Below are 22048 nucleotides of genomic sequence, written 5' to 3'. Positions count from 1 at the left end.
CATTTTTACTGTAAATTTGTTGTGTTTGTGATATTTTGCATACAAGTTTAATTTGTACAGTGTGGAAATTGCGTGAATTTTACATTTTAATAGTTTTTAATGAAAATGTGGGTCTGATTGTGGATACATGCCACAATCAGAAGTGATGCATTTTCATTTTCTGAATGACTGTTTTTCTTCATCATGAGGATGCTGATGCTGAGGGGGTTTATTTCTCACACATCAGGGATATGTAATCACAAAAAGGCACTGAGGGGTCAGTGATTAACCTTAACCCCCCCCCCCCATGTCTCAAAGTAAAGGCATTGTGAAAATGGAGTGAAAACCAAGGGCCGATACTGATATCCCCAAAGGTGCGCAGCCCTCTGCGGTATGTGTGTGTGTGTGTGTTTCTGTGATGTTGTGTACAAGAGTGTGTACATGCTGGTCTCTGGTGTGTTTGTGTATGCCTATCTTTGGACAGTCAGCAGAGGAGGAACCAATTTAGAAATGCAAAACAGCCCGAGTAGAAATCCAACAAAAGACTGTTGACTGACAGCGTGGTGGAGAAGGAGAGGACGTAAAGTGAGAGGAAGAGACTGAGACAAAGAAAGTGAGAGAGGGAGAGAGAGGAGTGAGGGTGGAGGGGGGTGGGCTGCAAGTTGAAACCAAAGCTTTCTGGATCCTATTTTCCCTTCCTTCGGGCATTCTGTGACTGGTAAAAAATGTGCTGTATATTTGAAGTGTTGGATCACGTGACGAGGGGATTGTGAATCAAAGTACACAATGATTTCAGGAGGAGAGAGAGAGAGAGAGAGGGGAAGGCAGAGAGGGTGTGTGTGTGTGTGTGTGTGTGTGAGAGAGAGAGAGAGAGAGAGAGAGAGAGAGAGAGAGAGAGAGAGAGAGAGAGAGAGAGACGGGAAAAGGAGAGGGAGGCGGAATGCAACAGGCTGAGTTCTCTGGTCGCTGCCAGAGGGACTCCTGACTGACAAACACAAGTCCTCTGCTCCTTCCCTCCGCTGACTTTCCCTCACTGACCACCAGACTGTGTGTGGAGACAACCAGTCACCAGAGAGGGTGAGTCTGCTTTACTGTCCCCTCTTTTTTTACATTCTCCTTTTTCCTTAAAACTTCTGTCTCATGGCAGAGTGAGGAAAGAAGATAGAGGACATGTCAGAGCATGAGTGAGATGTGTGTGTGTGTGTGTGTGTGTGTGTGTGTGTGTGTGTGTGTGTGTGTGTGTATGTGTGCATTTTTGTTGTTTCTCTCCTTTTCTTTCTCTGCCTGTGTGTGTGTGTGTGTGTGTGTGTGTGTGCGTGCGTGCGTGCGTGTGTGTGTGTGTGTGTGTGTGTGTGTGTGTGTGTTTCAGCATGAGGGAAGAGATTGAGTTTCCTGAGGACAGCTTTAATTGAGAACAGAGATTTCGAGAGAGGGAGAAAGAACAACAGAAACAGCTAAGGAGAGGAATGAAAGTTGATCAGCACTTGTATGTACTCCGTGTGTGTGTGTGTGTGTGTGTGTGTGTGTGTGTGTGTGTGTGTGTGTGTGTTTCTTCATTGGTTTACCTCTCTGATTGATGTACATCTCTGCTTATTCCTGTCTTCATGAACTCTTGATGTAAAACTTGACGTCAGCAAAAACGAAGGACGGGGAAATGAGTTTGAACTTATTTTTTTAATGTGATACCATAAAAAGACTTCACTATACGACACAACTCGTGCTATTTTTAGCTTGCATTCATTCTGGATCTACAGGTGATCTTGTCCACCATCTCAGGCCATTTTGCAGCAGTGGCTGCTTTAGCCTGCAGGCTCTGAGTCCACAGACTGGCTGTCAGATTCAATGGATCGCTCCATCAACATCACAAATGGCTGAGTGGGTCTGGTCTACCTGAGTGTTTACACACTCCCAACCACCAACAGCACCGCCACCCACCTACACACACACACACACACACACACACACACACACACACACACACACACACACACACACACACACACACACACACACACACACACACACACACACACACACACACACACACACACACACACATGCAAGGATATGTAAATAGGTTTCCATCCACACAATTAAATAAATGTGTGATGGAAAGCCTGAAATAGAAGATTTACCCCGGATCTCACAAGACGCTCCAGTGTGTGTGTGTGTGAGTGTGTGTGTGTGTGTGTGTGTGTGTGTGTGTGTGTGTGTGTGTGTGTGTGACTGCTGCTGCTTTGCATGTGTTTGCGGTTGTGTGTACGCTTGTATTTGTGTTTAATCAACTGACTGACCTCTCACATTGAAACACGAGCTCTGACTTTACGGTCTTTGAATCATTACAAATGGCATCCTTTGTACGTCATGTGCTAGACAAATAAAGATGCAGCGCTTGATTGATGATTTTGATTAAGTTGCTATTTATCTGCTAAGTGCTTCTCCGCGGGCTGATGCTGGTGACCCCGTATGTATGCTAACAGCCCACTCACACCCCACGCCACCTCATGGTATGTACTCCAATGGAGCTTTTCTAGCAAACTCTTGACAAATCTATTCCAGATTAATTTTCCTCAATGCCTGGAGGAATGTTCATCATCACAGCCACAGGAATAGGAGGACTGTCTATATGCAGGGCATAAACATCTGGGTGTAAAACAATACACAGGACTGAGATGACATTCTGCACAGCAGTGACAAGCTAAATACAACATCTCCTTCTTCTTCTTCTTCTTCTGTTCTGAATGTGATTGAAGTTTTTTTGCACAAAATCTTCTTCTTCTCAAGCACTTTAGCGCTTTCATCTAATGTAAAATTGTAAAATGTTTTGAATGTGATTAAAGTGTTTTTGCAAAAATCAAAAAAAAAAATCTTAGAAATTGAATCAAAGAAAGTGGCAGCTTTTAAATTTTATTTCTGGAGAGGCAAAACTCGCAATTTACATGACCAGAAAGAGGAGAATTGAAAACAGCACTGTTCAAGAAGCAGTTACTGTTTTTTGCTGTAACATCAGATTTCGCTTAAAACTAGAATTTGGTTTTTTACAAAATGACAAAAGACCTGAATAACTTTAGGAACATCTGGTGTCACAAAAATGTCATATGCAGTTTAGTTGATGATCAACTCACTCTTGCAAATTTCCTGTTATAATGCACTGATTTTTAAATTGAATTTCTTTTTATTGGTTTTTAGTATTTTTGAAGCACTTTAGCACTTATATCTAATGTAAAATTGTAAAATGAGTGCGATTAAAGTGTTTTTGCAAAAATAAAAAAAAATCTTCTTCTTCTTCTTCTTCAGTGTTCTGAATGTGATTGAAGTTTTTTGCAAAAACATCTTCTTCTTCTGAAGCACTTTAGTGCTTTCATCTAATATAAAATTGTAAAATATTTAAATGTGATTAAAGTGGTTTCGCAAAATTTTTTTAAAATTCTTCTTCTTCTTCTTTGGTTTATTGATCGGCTGGTTTCTCATTCAGTTGGTCTGCTAGTTGTTAGTTGCTTGATTGGTTGATTTGATTGGTTTGTTCGGTTGGGCAGCAGGAGCATTCATTCTCACACACGCACACACACACACACACACACACACATACACACACACATACATTTTGGGTAAGGCTTGATTGAATTAAAGCGGACCGCTGTGCCTTGGATGAGGAATTCACAAAGGTATAACGGTAGTGCATAAAAGTAATTCTAATTAAGTTCTCTTGTTTTCTTTCTTGTAATATTTTGCGAGGAAAACGCAGAAAAATATTTGCATCCACAAGTTTAAGAGTGTTAGCCGTCGACTTCAACTGAGTTGCAATCTCATCTTTGTTCTCTACACGTTTCAAGAATGGCAGCCCCCCAGGCTGCAGGAACTGTCTGGCTCCTCTCCCTCCTTCTCTACGTCTGTCTCTTTGCCTTACTGACAACTTTCCTCTTTATTTCCACCATATAAAAAAAACAACCTTTCATACTCTTTGCTGGTTTGTGTCAGCTGAGTTTGATTTTCTACAGAGTTCTTCTCATCATTCCATATAAATAGAAATATGGAAAATACAAAGCAATGAAGTGAGCAGTTACAATATTCAGAATACAAATGTTTTCTTGTTCTACAAAGTTAAATGCTGTCCACTGAATTATCTTGAAAGCCTTTGGTTTGCATCATTGGATGGGCTTTGGTTTGATGTGATGACCTTATTGGCTTCACAGATTTTGGAAGTCGCATCAGTTAATGAGACAAGACTAGAAATCCCCTCAAACACACTTTTAATCTTCGCAGATTTCTCTCTCTCTCTCCTTGTGTGTGTGTGTGTGTGTGTGTGTGTGTGTGTGTGTGTGTGTGTGTGTGTGTGTGTGTGTGTGTGTGTGTGTGTGCTCACTTTTCACTTTAATACTAAATGAAAAGCTGCCACCAAACAGCTCAATTAGGTCTGACCTACGGCGTGACTTCTGATCCTAGAGCAACAAGGACTGACCCTGGATCTGACCTGGAGCCCTTCGGCGTCCCACAGGGTTGACTCCACATAATGTTAACATTATATGAAACCCTGCTATTATCGATGTAATACCTATTAGCATTGCTACTACAGAACGACAGCATGCTTCTCTGTTTGTATTAAACACCATAAGTCAGTGGAATGAAGCAGTGTTGAAGCATCAGTCCACTGGTAGAGATGAAAAGCTTCTATATTAATGAATGAAATAACTGTTTAGTGTAATCTCCATCCAAAACTCCATAACCAGTTTATAATTATAGAAATAAATGGTAATTATACAGATTAAAGAACAAGTGAATGTTTGGCATTTTAAGTTAAAAATGAGCTACGGTACATGACCAATTAATTCTCACCACTACTCAGACAAATTTTTGTCCGCTGATCTTCAGCTATATTGTAATTATAGCTCATCCGCTGCCTTGAGCCTAAGGGAACATACTGTTTTAGTTAAACATATGTTTTTTTATGGGTCATTTTTTTATTATTAGTGAGACTACAGTCCTAGAGTAACTAGACTCCATGTGGGAGCATTGGTTGTGCCTGTAAACATATCTCTATGATGGAAACATTCAGCTAGTGCTGTATATATAGTAGTAGATGTACCGAAGAAGCACATCTAATTCTTCTTTACCAGACAGTATTGATTGGACACTGAAATATGAATCGAAAGGCTTATTTATGCTGGTTTCCTCACTGGGAATGTGATGACACACAGAAATAAGAGACATCTGTCTCATGTTTGTACGTATGTAAAAATAGGAAGCCAACTTAGAATAAAGCCTCTGACTCCGTCCAAAGGCAGCAGAATTGGTTTAACGGCAGCTCCAGATAAGATACTGGCTCCAGCCTCATTCATGCAAACCTCACTCTTGATAAATAAAGAATTTATCAAGATTATATATATATACACACACACACACACACACACACACACACACACACACACACACACACACACACACACACACACACACACACACACACACACACACACACACACACACACACACACACACATATATATGTTTTTCTCTTTGCATTTTTCTTCCCCCATAAAATGTAATTTGACCCTTTGTTATAAATGTTGAGTTCTTTGTGTGATATGTGCCAGTACCCTATAATGGTTCCTGGGTGACAGCATGTCCATTTCCCATTCATTGCCTTCAGATCACTTCATCCCTGGTTTCATGGTCTCAGAATAAGATTGTGGTTTTATGCTTTAGTGCTAATTTGTCCTGCCAAAGTCATGTTTTATCATGCATTTGGCAGTTTTTGGGGAGTTTTTTAGCCTGCAAATCCCCTCAGAGTTTACCCTCTACACAGAAACTCTTGTGGTTTCAGACAGAGATTGTATTCAAGTTTGTCCGTTTCACTCCATTCCCACTTTTAAAAGCCCCACAAGCTGAACAAAACCATAGACGTTCTGCTGTTGTGCAAGTCAAGAGTGGCGACAAAGCCTAATTTCTCAATATAAAACTTGAAACAAATATGAAAGGGGACAGAAGGACAGATAAGGAAAGCATATGTCTACAGAACAACAGGAAAAGATAGTAAGACTTATGATAAAAAAAGAAAACCAATGAATACACATTCATTTTCCAGCAGACTCACATTGCAGAAACAAAGACATTGAATAGTTGAGGAGTGAGAGAACACACTCTTTTTTTTAACCATCTGTTTACTGACAGGAGAAAAAGGTACAAGATTTTTGGTTCATGTGTTCCGTTAAATGATCAAAGTGTGTTTATTATTAGACAAACAGTTTTTGTTTCCAACCTTTGGACAAGTGTTCACACTCTAAGTGGAGTGGACACGACGTCTTGTAATCCATCTGCTATGCGAGCACCGAGGGCCAATCAGCCACATGATTAAACATAAAGGACATAATTACATGATGTGGAGCAGAGCACACCCTCTGGTTTCAGTCTGGACTCACTTCTTTGACACAGTTTCACATTTCATGGAAAGTATTAACATTTACTTCTGGAACTTTTTATAATGTAACTGCTCATTTCTTCCATGTTCCCCCATTAAAGTTTTTTTGACTGAAATCCTAAAGCCTGGCAATGTACTCGTACTACTTTGTAGTGGAGATAATTTAAAAATTCCCCAGTGAGCACACAATGCTTTGCTGTAAAAATATGCTGACCATGCATAGTGTGCAATAGATTACGATTGTGAATCTAATCGTGGTTCTTTAGTTGCAGCCAGTCCTCTCTGACCCCCTGAAGGTGTGTGGTGCAAAACAAGAGATATATACTGTTTAATGTTTAATGATCATCCAGCAGGTTTGGATTATTAGGGTCAAATCAAACAACAGACCTGTCCCAGTCCTTTGGCAAGTAAAACTACTCACATGTAGTCAATATGAAAAGCCAAGAACTCTATACATCAGTCAAAGACTGAGTCACTTTCTGAGAACTGAGAAGTGTTTTACCAGCTTTAAACAAAGGCTAACTCTACAACATAATTGTTTAACATCCACAACTAGAGACAACTGGCATTAACATTTTAAACCAAACCATCTCCATGCCAACAAGTTATTATTTTAACATGGCAAAAAAACCAAAACAACAAGCATCAGATTGAACAATTTATTCGCTCCTTTTCTACCAGCTGACCCCACAGAGGAGCCGCTTATTACGTTGTTTTATGTCATCAGGTGAATTGATCAAACCCAATGGTACAGTTTCACTTCTTGTTCAATCAATTGTGTTGTTTGATAACCAAAAAGAGACTAAACAGAAGAGGATTTTTTTTTTTCCGTTCATGCATGTCAGAGATCTTTATCAAAACATTACTGCTCGCACACAGACCGGAAATGGTACCGTTGACAAATTATTGTTGGCCCATAAAAGTCTCACTGGGACATCACATGCTCAAGCCAGCCAGAGCTTTAAGTATGGCATTTCCTTAAAATGGCATTTCTTTAAATTAGTCAAACATGTCAGAGCCGCTAGAAAAAGAAATACAAATGTTGGAGTTAGTTGGTGAAGTGTTAGCGTGAAAAGGCTGTTTTCACATGATAATTACAGGCTAGAAAGGAACTCTTTTAGCATGTGTGTGTGTGTGTGTGTGTGTGTGTGTGTGTGTGTGTGTGTGTGTGTGTGTGTGTGTGTGTGTGTGTGTGTGTGTGTGTGTTTGGTGAGAGCCAGGTGTACAGGGATGAGCCAACCCAAAATTTGCAGGTAAAACTTTTACTTTTATTTTTCTACACACAACAAGAAAAAGACCATGTACTGTCAGCAGCACATCCTCTACCTTGAGCTAATTCAGACCAAATCCCCACCATACTTTAGGTCAGGGCCTTTATACTGCTGGTCATGGCCAACTGTCCTCTCCAGGGAACCTAACACAATAATTATAGTGACAATGATGAACAAACAACCCCATTTCAAAACATATGACACAACTCCCGTACTCGTGGTGCACCGTCTGCTGAAATTCAGCAATCTCAGTATTTGTAACATCGATTTATACTTTTTAACAAAAATTAACCACCCATTTCACGGTGGTATGCTCTGACTTTCAATAAATGATTTAATCAGGTACTTTGTGTGTCTTTTGTAAACTGAATGAAATGTACATATAAGGCAATAAAAATTGTTACAAACTGAAAACAAGTGTGATTCACAGCTGATTCAGGTCGAGCCATGTGTAGCAAACAAATGTTTGGATAGGTGCTGACCATGTGGAGCAAAAATAAATTACAATATACGAGACTAAAAATAATTAACCCATTTCAGTGGTAAGGGTAGGCTGGCTTTACCACAGTGATTTCATAACCCTAGCCTCAAAAGCTTTTACCGTTTGAGTCCTCCCAACAGTTCGTAGTTGTATTTCTAGCCATATGTTTGTAACCGTTGCAAAGATGCATGGAACAGACGTGGCTTCAAAACGTGTAGTTTGATAGAAGTTTGGTGAAAAGAAGCCAAATATGCAGCAGTGTGTTGGAAAAGACAGGGATGGAAAGCCCCAACATGTTTACCCAAAAAACTGTTTTTAATCACCATCATCTGGGAAGAAGGAGCATCAGTGTGTGTGTGTGTGTGTGTGTGTGTGTGTGTGTGTGTGTGTGTGTGTGTGTGTGTGTGTGTGTGTGTGTGTGTGTGTGTGTGTGTGTGTGTGTGTGTGTGTGTGTGTGTGTGTGTGTGGGTGTGTGTGGTGACCAGAACCAGGTGACCCAGTCTGACCTGACCCAGCCAGCTCTCATGAAAACACCATTGAGGCCTGGAGGCCTGGAGACACAGCACTACTTCTGTTGCACTACCCAAGGTGTATCCCCCCAGAGGCAGCTGGGGGGTTGGGGGGTGAGGTGGGGGGGGTTAGGAGTGAGGTGGGGGTGGGTACCCATATGAAAGAAAAGAAACCATTCCCTGGCTTGAATGCACATTACTTCATAGTTTATTAGTGGAAATAAAAATATCTTTTTTTCTCTGTCCATTTTCTACAAACCTCTTGGCCTATTTTTTCTCCCTCCTCCTCCTCCTCCTGCTGTTTTCCACCACCATTATTCCTGTTATTTATCCAGTTTGCAGTATGACTCTAATCAACAGGACTCTATGCACTTCATACACATGGCCTGCCAGATGCTTGAACTCCCTCCTGTAAGTTTCTTATTTCTTTTCCTGTTTCCTTCCATCTTTTTCCATCTTTGTCTGCTTTCGACACAACTTTTTTCCTCATCTCAATCCCTTTAATGCATCTGGCTTTCATACTAACGATTTGAAGTGAACGATTCAGGAGCCCAACGCAGCATCTATAGAAGAACCTTCCATTTTATGCCGACTGCCTCATTCTTCAAGGTCAATTGCAGCTTTCAATGATGCTTCAACGTGTGTGAACACAGTATGCTTTCCACTGATTACTTGCCCATGAACATGATTAAAGCCACAGAACATCTGTGTGCGCTCACGTCTGCAAGTCTGCATGTCCGTGCTTGTATTTCTCTTCGCTCTGCTTTTTCAGAGGCATGTGTATGCATATGTTTTGCAAAAAAAAAAGAGACTGTTACTGTAGTCTAATCACTGCCACACACACTTTGTCCAACCTGTGTTTGACATTTTTTTGATGCTTGAACACAAAAGTTCTGTGTGAAAATAGTTCCATGGACTCTCCCTAACTGGTCCTCAGAGTGAAGAAAAACCACAGCAGACTAAAGCAGTTCAAGGGGGGAAAAAAAAAGTCAATATGGGAAATATGACTTTCAAAACAATTCATTGTGCTGACTTTTTGGCTTTTGTGTGTGAATGTGTAATGTGTACTGTGTGTGCATGAGGGGAGGGGGGGGAGAGAGAAGAATTAGGGGCTGTAACAATAAAAGGATGTGGAGGAATTTAGTCCAATAGTAGCACAGATGGCTGAAGATAAGTCTGATATATCATCCACTCCATTTATATCAATGAAGACTGGCTAACTGCCGTTGAAATGACACTTCCCTGACACCGTCTCAAAAACTGAACATGCAGGCTGCAGTAATTTCACTTTTTTTTTTCTTTTTCCATCACTTCTCTGAACCACTTTGTTGAGGGTTCCTGTTTCGGAACCCTCAACAAACTAAATAATGAGTGTGTTCCAGATGTCACCAAAGGTCATCTGAAAGAGTTAACCTCTCCAGGCTGCAACTGTGAAATGTGTTTGTGTTAAATTACGGTATGCCGTGTCAATGTGTTACAAATATTTAAAGTCAGATTCATCGTAGGACGGTCGTGAACATTCGTAACTTCTCTCTTGCTTCGTCTCTCACCCATCCTGGGGCGTTTGATTCCCATGCCAAGCAGCCCCGAAACAACAAGACATTCTTTGGCTGGACTGTATTTACCACAGTTCCACCGCAGAGAGTCAAGCTCCACCCATTTGTGAAATCACTGAAGGGAATGAGAGAGTAGAGAAACGAGAGGCGAGGACGTTTAACTCACCGACAGCGTCATGTAGCTACGTTATGAGAGACAGAAAAGGTGAGACGCTGGAAAACCTTCCCCCCTCAGCGGTTTCAGCCTCTGAAGAGGATTTTTTTTGTAGCGTTGGGGTCCAGTGAGTGTGTGTTGTGTCTGTCTGGTGTAGTTAAGGGTTAATTGTACCCACAATGTGGCAGGCAGGCCAAACTCATGCTCTCGCAGGGAACAGAGATCCTTTATAATCCAGTTTGCTGATTGAAATCATATGTCATTGCCTGAAATCATTATTAGTTTGAAGATATATAAAAAGCAGGACAGTGTTGTTCCCCCTTTCCCACTCGGATCTGTCGACTATTTCTTCACCGCTCATCATCTTCCCTTTGATTCCTCATCTGGAGTTTTCTTTTGAGTAACTTCAGTCATTTGCTTTGGATGTAGAAACTAATCTTTATGTGTACATTGCCGTAGTTTTGATGTTATCACGCGATTGCACCCTCCACGATAATGATAAGACTTTCCTGTATGTAATCCTGTCCTCCCTCTCTTCCCTCCTTCTCCCCAGCATCTGGACCTGGTCAGATCTCGGTCACGTGACTCAGGCGTCTCTGATCCGACTCTTCCTCCCTCGTCAGCATCCCTCTGGCCTCCCTGCAGGCTGACAGCAGAGGAGCCAGCAGCTGAGAGGGGCTGGATGGCACCAGCCCACCTCAGGGTCCCGACCAAGACAACGCAGGACGAGGAGACAAAACGCAATCTGGACCACTAGCAGCAGGTTTCACCATGGCGACCAACAGGGAGCACCAACTGCGTCACATGACCGAGTTCCCCCGTGCGATGTACCCGTTCACCTTTAACTCCATGAGGAGCCACTCCCCCTTTGACCTACTGGCCAGCAGTCACCTCTTTGGCCGGTTCGGAGCTGACCTCCCAAAAGAGATGGCTGCACTGTGTGAGTAAAACAAAAAGAGAGTTTTGTCTTTGTGTGACAGCTGCTCATTTCATCCTCAAACTGGTGCACAAGTAATTCTGAATGAATGCATCTCACGTCTTTAGCTAGCTCAAGGAAACAATTTCACATTCAGATAATAATGGGATTCTGAAAATAATTTCCTAACAATGTTTGATATAATTCGATTTGATCAAATTATATCAAAGCGGAGAAAAACTCAATCCCACAGTGTCGCACATGAGGAGATGTGACGAATGTCCATGTCCTTATCAAACCCGTTTTATGTAAAACAGATGATGATAAGCAAGAATCAGAGGAAAAGAGGTCATAAAAATTAGAAAATTCAACATGGATTAGATTATGAAGATGAGGAGAGGAGAGGAGAGGAGAGGAGAGGAGAGGAGAGGAGAGGAGAGGAGAGGAGAGGAGAGGAGAGGAGAGGAGAGGAGAGGAGAGGAGAGGAGAGGAGAGGAGAGGAGAGGTTTGCATGTGTTTTGCAGTAATAAGACTGTAATAAGTCAAATGTAGAACAGATAAAATCAGAAATACCCTCAAAATAAAGATTTGAATTGGACTTGAAAAGAGTCTGGGATGAAGATGCTGATGAGATTCTAATTTCCACTTTCGGATGGGATGCTTTAGGACAGAGATGACAGTGAGTTGAGGGGGGGGGCTGTTGCACTTCACAGAGAACTGAGCTCTTACCTGTTACTTGCTGATCCTAAATCACGTCTTGTCGTTGTGCATTTTGATTTTGATTTTCCGTAAGCAGGCAGAGATGGAAAGATATGAATGTTCTGACTTGTTCATGAAGAAATAGACTGGTTGCATATTGAAACCAGGACCTCACAATGGGGTTCTTCAGCCCTTGATGGTCTACTGACGGATTTTATTGCACCTGGGGGGGGGGGGGGTTGTTACAGGATCTTGGAAACTATTTTCTGATTGTTCGGGTTTTTGAGATAAAGGCATTGGTGGAGGAGTGAGCTCTGGTCTCTATAGCTCATCAGGGATTTCAGCGAGCAAAAAATTCTTATGTTTGTTTCTATTTTTTAAAGCTTCCATGTCAGATTATTTTCTCCAATGCCAAAATTGCTCGAAATTAGGGGTTAACATGGGATTTGCAAACTATTTCAAAGCTGGTTCAAATCAACGCGGGCAAGGGGCTGGAATGTATTGTTTGTTCTCTGGACTTGAAATGAGTGGATAGTGGGAACAGCTTCCCGCTGTCCATCCAGTCACAGAGGATGTTTCCTGGTTTTTCATTGTAGTGACAACTGGGAATTAGTAATAACCTTCACAGAGTCATCTGACTGAATCTTTTTCGCCCCAACATTCCTTGGAATTACTGTAAATACACAACAACACCCCCGGGTTTTTCTTGGAATTAGTCATTTTCTAGATTTTTGTCCATTTTAATTAGATCAGGATCTGAATTTTATCTATATTCAAACTCTTTTTGTTCTGAGAAGAAAGAAACCACACGCAGTTGTGATCCTGAAGAAAAGGAGTAATTTTCCATGATGAACACAATGCCTTTTCATATTCTCTACTAGTCACATCTTGTTCTTTTTAATGTTTTGAGTCTCTCTCTTTTCTGAGCTCAGTGTGTGTGTGTGTGTGTGTGTGTGTGTGTGTGTGTGTGTGTGTGTGTGTGTGTGTGTGTGTGTGTGTGTGTGTGTGTGTGTGTGTGTGTGTGTGTGTGTGTGTGTGTGTGTGTGTGTGTGTGAGTGTGTGTGATATTAGTAATTTGAACCTAAAGGCACAGAGTGTGGCTTGTGTGTTTTTCTTTGTGTCTTTCATCACAGGCACTCTGTTTAAGCACATACACACATAATTGTCCCTGCATACATGCGCGCACGCACACACACACACACACACACACACACAAACACACACACACACACATGCCCAGGAGCACACTCATTTCCAGCACAACCCTACAGGCTTCACTTATCCAACATCCATAAATATAACCGAGCAGCAGTCTTCCGCTCGTTGCCTAACGTTTGTGATTATGTTTGCACGTTTTTGTAATGTGTGTAATCAGAACTTGTTCACATATTTCTCTGAGCTGCTGATGGAGAAACTTCTTTGAATATTCCTGCCAGTTTTCTTGCAAAACCTCTTGCAAATTGTTTTGTTTTGGGGTTGGTTTTTTTTTTTGAGACAGGGAGCTGCTGCAGAAATATAAAGAGTGAGGTTTTGGTTTGCTGGAAGTGAGGCAACAGTTTTTCTCTTGCGTCTGTGTCTTTTTCCTCAAAGGAGCAACAGGGGGCAGGGTGCTGCAAGGCACGGAGGGTAATTGTCTCAAGGTGTAGAGAGAAGCCAGCGAGCTGATGCTGTGTGACTGAGCTCCCTGCTGTGTGTCATTGTGGCGTTTGTCAGTGTGTGTCTGCATGCAGCGCTTCACCCGAGACCCAGGAAGACAGGTAGGAAGTCCACTAACTCCACTACTAAGAACAAATGCACAAAAAAAAAAAAATTAATAACAGAGTGAATAAAGTCAGCACAGCAGTCATATTCTGTTTTCTATCCGTTTTTTAATCTTAAAAAGAAATTAATTCAGTGAGAAAAGTAAACAAATAAACAAAGACAGGAGGAAACAAAGAAAAGTAGGGTTTTTTTTTTAACACACAGGGGTATGAAGCATATGAAGCCACAGGCAGTGTGTGTGTGTGTGTGGGGGGGGGGGGGGTGTTAGAGCCCCAGTGGGGGTTTCTTCCAGAGTTCATCTCTCTTGAACGAGGGAAGGAAAGGGAGGAGGAGGGGAGAGGAGGAGGGTGAGGCTGTCTCACACACAAACTATCCAGACGCCGGGTGGGTGTGTTTCCCCAACTTCAGTTACTGAAGCAGCCGGTTCGCTCTGGGAGGGAGGTTGGCTGCGTCCACTTGACCCGAAGAGAAAATAGATAAAGACAAGTCTTAAGAGATAGATGTGGAATAAAATCTGAGGAGAGATGTTAAAGATGAATGACCAAGAGGTTCACTAAAGCTCAGGCTTCTATTTCAGGATTAAACAAATCATTTACAAACTGCTAAAAGGAAAATCGAATGGCTCTAACAGGAGGCTTCTTGTTTAAGATAATTTTTGGGTGTTGAACTTCTCTCATTTCTGAGGAAGTTTTCAAGAATAAACTAGTACTAAATCTACTTGGCACTGAGAAAGGGGAATCCAGACAGTTTTGAATCAGTGCTGTTGTAATGAATTATGCCGGTGCACTGAAGGGAAAGTTAGCATGCAGAAATTAAACTTTATGTTCTACTGATCAAGCGGTTTCACATATGTAAGGCATAATGTTTTCAGTAATGGATGAATTATGAATTTGTGTTCATTATCTTTATTTATCATCTGTGAGCAGCTTCATGCCAAGAGTTATGAACAGATTTTGAAAGGAAAATTCCTGGTCATCACCTGGGTCCGGAGTTTTTGGCAAGATTCTTTACCGTACCTGAATAGGGAGGAAATTCATAAAGTCTGGATCCTGTGGATTGTAGAACGCTGCACTTTATGATAATAAAATAATATTAATGATGCTGATGTGATTCCAAATTCTAGGGGTAGATTTTCATGGTGAGGGAGTGAAACAATGATGGGACTATTGCCTTCGGGTGCAAAGACAGAATTTATGTAAACCATCCAACTCAGTATTATATAAGATAATTTAAGATCAATGATGGAGACAATATGTAGCACCATAATATAAAATTTTATAAAAAATAAACGCAGTATTTTACTAATAATTAAATTTTAATGGGAACTATGTCATGGGAAAGAAAGAAAGAAAGAAAAACAAGAAAATTTTTGATTTTTAAAATTATCCATAGAAGCCAAACTACAAGATAATCACATTGACACAAAATCCAAAAGAGATTCAAGCAAATAGGAATTCACATCTGAAAAACAAACAATGGTAGGATTTTCAACAGTACTGTGTGTTTCCTGAATAAAGAAATATATATTACTTTTTAACATTTATCAAACTAAAAACAGAGGCTCTTGTCTCCACGTCCCCTACTCCATTCACATTCAATAAAAGCAAGAAAGAAAGAAAGAAAGAGGAACAAGGAGAGGCCAAGATGTTTGCTTTTACTTGCTGAATTATGAAATATGAAGAAATAAGTTGGATAACTTGAGAGAGAAAAGAGGGAGGGAGAGAAAGTTTGAGGCACAGCCAATCAGAGCACAGGTCTCAACCCCCCCAGGCGCTTCAGCCATCCCTCTTCTTACTTCCTCGACCCCACCTCCTTGTGATTTGCTGAGAGTGTGGAGGGCAGAGAGGAGAGAGATCAGTTCAGGGAGTCAGAGTAAAACAGGTTCAGATTGCTGAGCAGAATTTAGACCAAAAAAAAAAAAAAGGATCAGTCCAAAGAAGACGAGAGGGAGGCCGGCAGTGGGGGGGGGGAGCTGGGACAGACAGACAGGCAGACAGACAGACAGACAGACAGACAGACAGACTCAAGAGGCAACAGAGTTTCATTCACAGGAATCTTTCTCAGTTTTCAGTCACTTTTCTCAGTTTTACTGCATAATAAAAGCAGAGAGGTGTGAGTGAGCTTTAAGCTGGAGAGGAGCATGTTTGACTGCATGGAGGCCCTTGGTTTGGCCCCGCGGCCCCTCTACGATGTATCGGGACAGGGCTCCTGCATGCTGGCTAAGGCCACCCCCTACTTCTCCGGCCTGGACCCCTTCGCCTGGGCCGGCACCAGCAGCGTTCAGTGTGAGTACTTCATCCTGTCCATCAGACTGGAAAAGAACAACGTGTGTGTGTGTGTCTGTGTGTGTGTTTGTGTGTGTGTCTGTGTGTGTGTGTGTGTGTGTGTGTGTTATCAGTTCTGGTTTTGTTATCATAGAGCTCTCTCCACAGGAAGAGTCAGATTCCTTTTGATTCCATGTACCCATTCTCACCCTGCTTTTTGTTTGTTTATGTGCTTAGAGAGCTTTGTGAGGATGAGTGAGGAAGCTGGGCGGCGCGTAATTATACGTCACGGTGTTTGTTTTTTCTTTATGAATGACTTCACATGATTGACAGCTCTTTCAAACAATTCCTCCCAGCAATGTGTCCCGACAACAACAACCACCAGCATCCGAGAGCCAAGCGGCGCTGACAGGTTCAAGGTCCTGAATCACGTAGCGTCCACGCAGAGAGGAAATAAACTCATTTAATAATACTGAACTATGAGTAGTATTTTGCAGGACTTTAATTCTTTAAAGAAAAGTTCATTCAATTTTAATTGTTACTATTCTTATTAATTATTATTATGTTGTTGTTATTATATTATTATTAGCTCTATTTCCCTCCTCAGACGGCATCAGGTATTATAATGACAAACCTGGTCGCCACAGGAACAGTCACACTGGCAAACACTGAAGACGAATGAGGAAAATACATCTATCTGACATAATAATAAGCAGGCTGTTTGTTGCTGAGTCCACTTTCAGACTCTTTGATTACTTTTGGCTATGCGGCTTGGAAAATCAAACATTGACTTTATCTATCTATAGAAACAGGCCGGCTGAAATCCATTCACATGTGTCACCACGCCGAGAGCTGCATTTGTGTTTTTTAAAATCCTCTCCGCTGTGATGGGACAGTTTGGGATGTCCCCACCGAGCACCTTGAGCTCATTAATCTTGAGTCATTATTTAGATACTGAGGCATCGGGCGGTGTGGAGTCCTGCGGTGCTCACTAATGGTGATGGATGAGCAGTCAGGATGACAAACACCACAGCAGGGCCTGTTTCAACTCGCTAAGGAGCTTTGCCAGATGCCAGCCTGACAGACAAACGTCCTCGATGCCCTGCATCATCTTTTCTTTGTATAAAAACATGGTTTTCCTTTCACTTTTGTGTATTTTCTTTTTCTTTTTGTTTTGTTATTAATTTAAGACACAGACCCATCATGAAGAAGGAAACTCCTCGTCTCACAGTCTCCACAGTGATTCAGAGGGTTCTTTGTTTCATTTTGTAATCCAACACATCGTCTTCATTTTTTTTTAATTTGGCATGAGATAAGTTTAATCAAAACTTCAACCTGAATAACTGATTAATTAATCAATCGAACAAACAGGATAATTTGGTGGGTGTAAGGGTCAGTCACAGGCATTCCTCGCTGGTACTATCTCCACTCTGGGGGATGTTTCTACCCATGTCCGTTTGAGTCTGTGGTTGGTCTTTCAGCAGGCTTTAACAAAAAATAGTGAAGAACTTTCATAAAACGTAGTGATTCTAATACTGTATGTTTTGCTGGGAGGTGATATGTGTGAGTGTGTACAGTTTGATGTGGAGACACACAAAAATCTGGATCCACTGGATTTAAATGTTTATTTAGTACAAATCCAGTGACCTTAAATTCAGGTCACAGTTTGATTTACAATAAGGCTTGATTGGATTAGAGAGGACTGCTGATCGATGGAGGTTTTACACGCTAGCAGGCCAGTTTAGTTTCACCAAATTATTGTCAATGAACCAGTAAAACAAATTGATTGTTTAATTTATAAATGAAAAAAAACTGACATGGCCACATGTACCACACACACACACAGACACACACACACACACACACACACACACACACACACACACACACACACACACACACACACACACACACACACACACACACACACACACACACACACACACACACACACAAACATACACTAACTCAGATGCATGCAGGTAGTTTCTTTTTAATGGAGACCAAATGCCTCATTTATTCTAAGATTTTCATGTAAAAATAATTTTAAAATTAGACAATAATATGATTCACATTTCAATGATCAAAATGTCAAAAATTACCACCTGTAACTTGTGCTGAGTCTGTAATGCTGACATGCTTTTTGTGAGTAAATTAACAGCAATGTTGTGTGATGATCTGCTGCAAAGTGAACAGTGAACACATTTTGTTTGGTGAACTTGTACAGTGGAACACCCAGGCTCGAAATTCCTCACAGTATTTTGGTGTCGGTGTGTTTGTTATACAAGTGATTTCAGCGTGTGTGTGTGTGTGTGTGTGTGTGTGTGTGTGTGTGTGTGTGTGTGTGTGTGTGTGCGTGTGTGTGTGCGAGCATATTTGTTTCTTCCAGCATTAATATGTCATTTTACATCAAACGTCTGTGTAACCCAGAATGATTCAATTACAATTGCAAAGAGATGAGGCAGCATCAGAAGTTCTGGGCAGTTTAAAAAGGTGATGACATAGAGAGGTGATGGGGGAGGGTTATGGTTGGGGGGGGGTGAAGGTGGGTAAGGGTTAACCCCCGTAAGTCAGTCTTTGTATGCTGGTGTTTCAGGCCTTGAAGGGAAATGCTCTTCTCTTCATTCAGTGATAATCCCCCTTTTCTCTGGTATTATCTGCTCTTTAAAGAGGTCTTCAAAGCCACTTTCACAATCCCACTCAGCCATCATAGCAGAGCAGAGCTAACAGCAGGCACCACGTCACGGCGAGCAGCTGATAAAAATACAAGACATGTGGCTGATTCACATGATAAGACATTTCTGGGAGGCTGCCCTCATTCTGGATGCAGCTACACCAGCATGTCTACATGTTTACATTAACATTAGCTCATTTTAATTCACATTATCCAATCTGTGCTGTGAAATACTGACCTGAACTCTTGACTTTTGATGCGATCTTTACGTCACTTGATTTTACGCTGTCACACTCTCAGCTTTGATAGGAATTTAAAAAAAAAAAAAAATTCCACCAAAATAAACCTGGAAAGTGAACCTGGAAATTCAAGTTTAGTCAGTGTTTGATGTGTTGACACAACGCTGAGATTCTTATAAAAAAAAGTAGTTTACATACACCTTTTCCCAAATAGTTAATGAAATAAAATTAAGCTGAAATACACAGATCCTGAAGGTAACATTCCACATAATGTTTTCTCTTTTTCCCTTGAAAATTGTTGTTGTTAATGATGTTAATGATTTTTAATGATGAAATAAGAATATTTTAGTTCTTGCTTCTTTACTTCTGTTTCTCATCTTAAATCAGTAACTTTTTTTCCATGCGGTTGTGGTAAATTTCGCCACAGCAGCAACACTGTGTTTATCAACCTGACCAATTTATACGTGAAGCTAGAGGAGTGTGGATTTCCACCGGGTGTGTGGGGGCGTTTGCTGTGTGTCCAGCATGTATGATTGTACTGGAAAGGAGAAGAGAAATTACCCATGATCCAACACACCAGCAATAGAAACATTTCTTTCAAAGTTAAACATGAAAACAGAAGATTTGGCCAACTTTAACCCCAACATTCTTGATCACTTGCGGCCCCTTCTGGTTAAGAGCAGAGATGTCAGCAGTTGATAATAATTTTTTAAGCATAAAGGCATAAAATCAGAGATAATAGCTATGTTATAGATTAAAGAAGTCTAAATAAAAGGATGCATCAGACGTGTGAATGCATGTCAACACATCAGTCTTATTTATTTATCCCCTTTGCAAAGCAGGTTGTGAGTTCAGCCGCTTCGGTTTGTGTTTTTATGACATTCTAACATTGCGACAGAGAGCTTTATGCACCGTGTTCGCCTGCTGCTCATAAACCGCCTGACTGATTTTTATTCCATTTGGTAGAAGGGTAGGGCCTGAGGCAGCAAAGAGCCTGATACATTCTGAAGGGGCTCTGGATAAAGGAGCGGATTCTGGTGGCGAGGACTTTAGAACCATTTTGTTGATTACAAATGAAATGTGTAGTTGAGAGGACCAGGAAACTGGGATGAAGGGTGGAATGCGAGCTGAAGAAGAACCCATAAAACTTTGGAATGGATCAGAATAAATGGGTGGATCAACTTTTTAAATATTTGTTTTCATGAGTTTTTCGATAATAATCACACATAAACCAAAAAAATGGAATTTTAATTAGGGCATAATAGGGACTGTTGGCTCGAGATGGAGGTTGTTCTCTACTGATTTCTTATCACAATTATTTATGTGTTTATCATAAGTTAGTGTTTTAGGGCTTTGCCAGGGGAATCAACAGAGAGTGAACAAAAGGCACAAACACACACAAACACACACAAACACATAAATCAGAGCAGCGCCACACTGCTCCTTTCTCTCTGTTCTTCAACAGGAAGATCAAACCAATGATGTCATGTCAGATTATTTAGTTAATAAGAATCATGCAAACATGTGACAGTGTAATCCAATCATTCCTATGATCCGTCTATTACAGTAATCAAGTTACAGTTTGCGTGATAACCTTCACCTTTGACCCTGAACGCCTACAGATCATCCTTTGGGAATGAGAATGAATGGAGAGGTGATGAGTAGATCAGCCGGAGCCAACGTGGAGTTATTTTAGTTGCGATAAAAGACATGAAATAGAACAAAATCCCTCACAAAGTTAGACACACTCATCACCGATCACACATTATACAACAATGATCTCACTGACATGCAGAATTAATATCTGCATTATGTTTATTCCAGTATCAATCACAGTGTCTGGTGGTTCTATTGACCTGAGCAGCAGAATCATTGCCCCCAGTGCTGTACTGGTACCAGTATGGATGTGAGAGCTGGTGCTATGGAAGCTGCTGTTGGTGTTATAAAAAAAAAAAAGAAAGGGTGTATTGTTTGTATGATGATGAATGGAGGCGACAAACCCAGATTTAACAACCTGACGGTAAACACCCCCCCACACACACACCACCACCTCGCTGTCTGAACACAAAGCCTGACTCCTCGGGAGGGGGGGGGGGTTGCATAAATGTCTTTTTTTAGATTTTATCAGAAATCTGAAATCTCACCTGAAATAACACAAAGTGGGGTTTTAACTTAGAGTGAGAAATATTTATTTTAAAGAGCTTTTGGCTCACATTTCTGAGCCGTGTGGCGACAAACGAACGTTCACAAGTAGAGGATTTGTCTTTTTTTATGCTATTTGTGCACTCTTGTGTCTGTGTGTGTATGTGTGTGTGTGTGTGTGTGTGTGTGTGTGTGTGTGTGTGTGTGTGTGTGTGTGTGTGTGTGTGTGTGTGTGTGTGTGTGTGTGTGTGTGTGTGTTTTTATGGAGCCATCTCATGGACAGTAGCCTGGTTTTCACAGCCTTTCCTTTTAAAGACGTTGTCAATGACAGGAAGGACTCCTCCTCTCACCAGGGCAGGAAGGCAGGAGAGGACAGAGGGGGGAAGAGGGTTATTAGTGAGGGTTGAGCTGGGGGGGGGAGAGGGGGCTGGTATTGAACTTAGAACAGCTGATGAAAGGGATTGTCACTCAGATCTCCCCCACATCTCCTCCCTGCTGTCATGGTAATTACTCGCTCAGCATATTTGAGGTTGTGGCTCTCCGTCACAGGATCTCTGCCTGTGGATTACAGCAGAGTGGAGCCACTTCAAGCATGACTTAAAAGTTTCACAGTTATAATTGTCAGATAAAAAGAATAAACGCCACATTAACTTTGCTCTTTGACACATGAACGGCGTTCACTCCTGTTTTCTTTGACCGTTAATCTGCCTTGTGCCCCACACACACACATTCCTCACTGTGTTGCTGAATATTTTGTGAACTTCAAATTTAATCACCGGAGGTAAAAAAAAATAAATAAAAAAAAGCCAAACAAGGGTCTAGCGATGGTGACCCTCCTCTGTTTGTATGCAGTGAATAAATAGTGATGTGAGATAACATGTTCGAGCAACAAATAAGTGTTGCTGTCACATGTAAGGTTTTAGATATGCTTCCAGTTAGCTGCTAACTGCTACTATAGCTGCTTTTCAAGTCTTCTGTCATGGATTGC

General features: G+C 41.3%; 1 protein-coding gene across 2 annotated transcripts in view; it reads left to right on the top strand.

The window, feature by feature from the left end:
* The first annotated feature begins 909 nt into the window (after positions 1–909).
* The window catches only part of rargb (retinoic acid receptor, gamma b), a 30587-nt gene continuing 9448 nt past the window's right edge, over positions 910–22048 (top strand). Inside the window, exons 1-2 of one of the 2 annotated variants that reach the window (XM_068314979.1) lie at positions 910–1056; positions 10919–11305. In XM_068314979.1, coding sequence (XP_068171080.1) covers positions 11137–11305 — 169 coding nt within the window. In that variant the 5' untranslated portion in view covers positions 910–1056; positions 10919–11136. Of the gene's footprint in view, positions 1057–10918; positions 11306–15691; positions 16027–22048 lie in introns of those variants that run through there. The other variant, XM_068314980.1, reaches the window with a different exon arrangement.

The sequence above is a fragment of the Antennarius striatus genome, chromosome 5 (assembly GCF_040054535.1).
Source record: "Antennarius striatus isolate MH-2024 chromosome 5, ASM4005453v1, whole genome shotgun sequence".
NCBI lineage: Eukaryota > Metazoa > Chordata > Actinopteri > Lophiiformes > Antennariidae > Antennarius > Antennarius striatus.
Note: the sequence above shows the minus strand (reverse complement) of the source record. Positions and strands in the feature narration are given on the sequence as shown.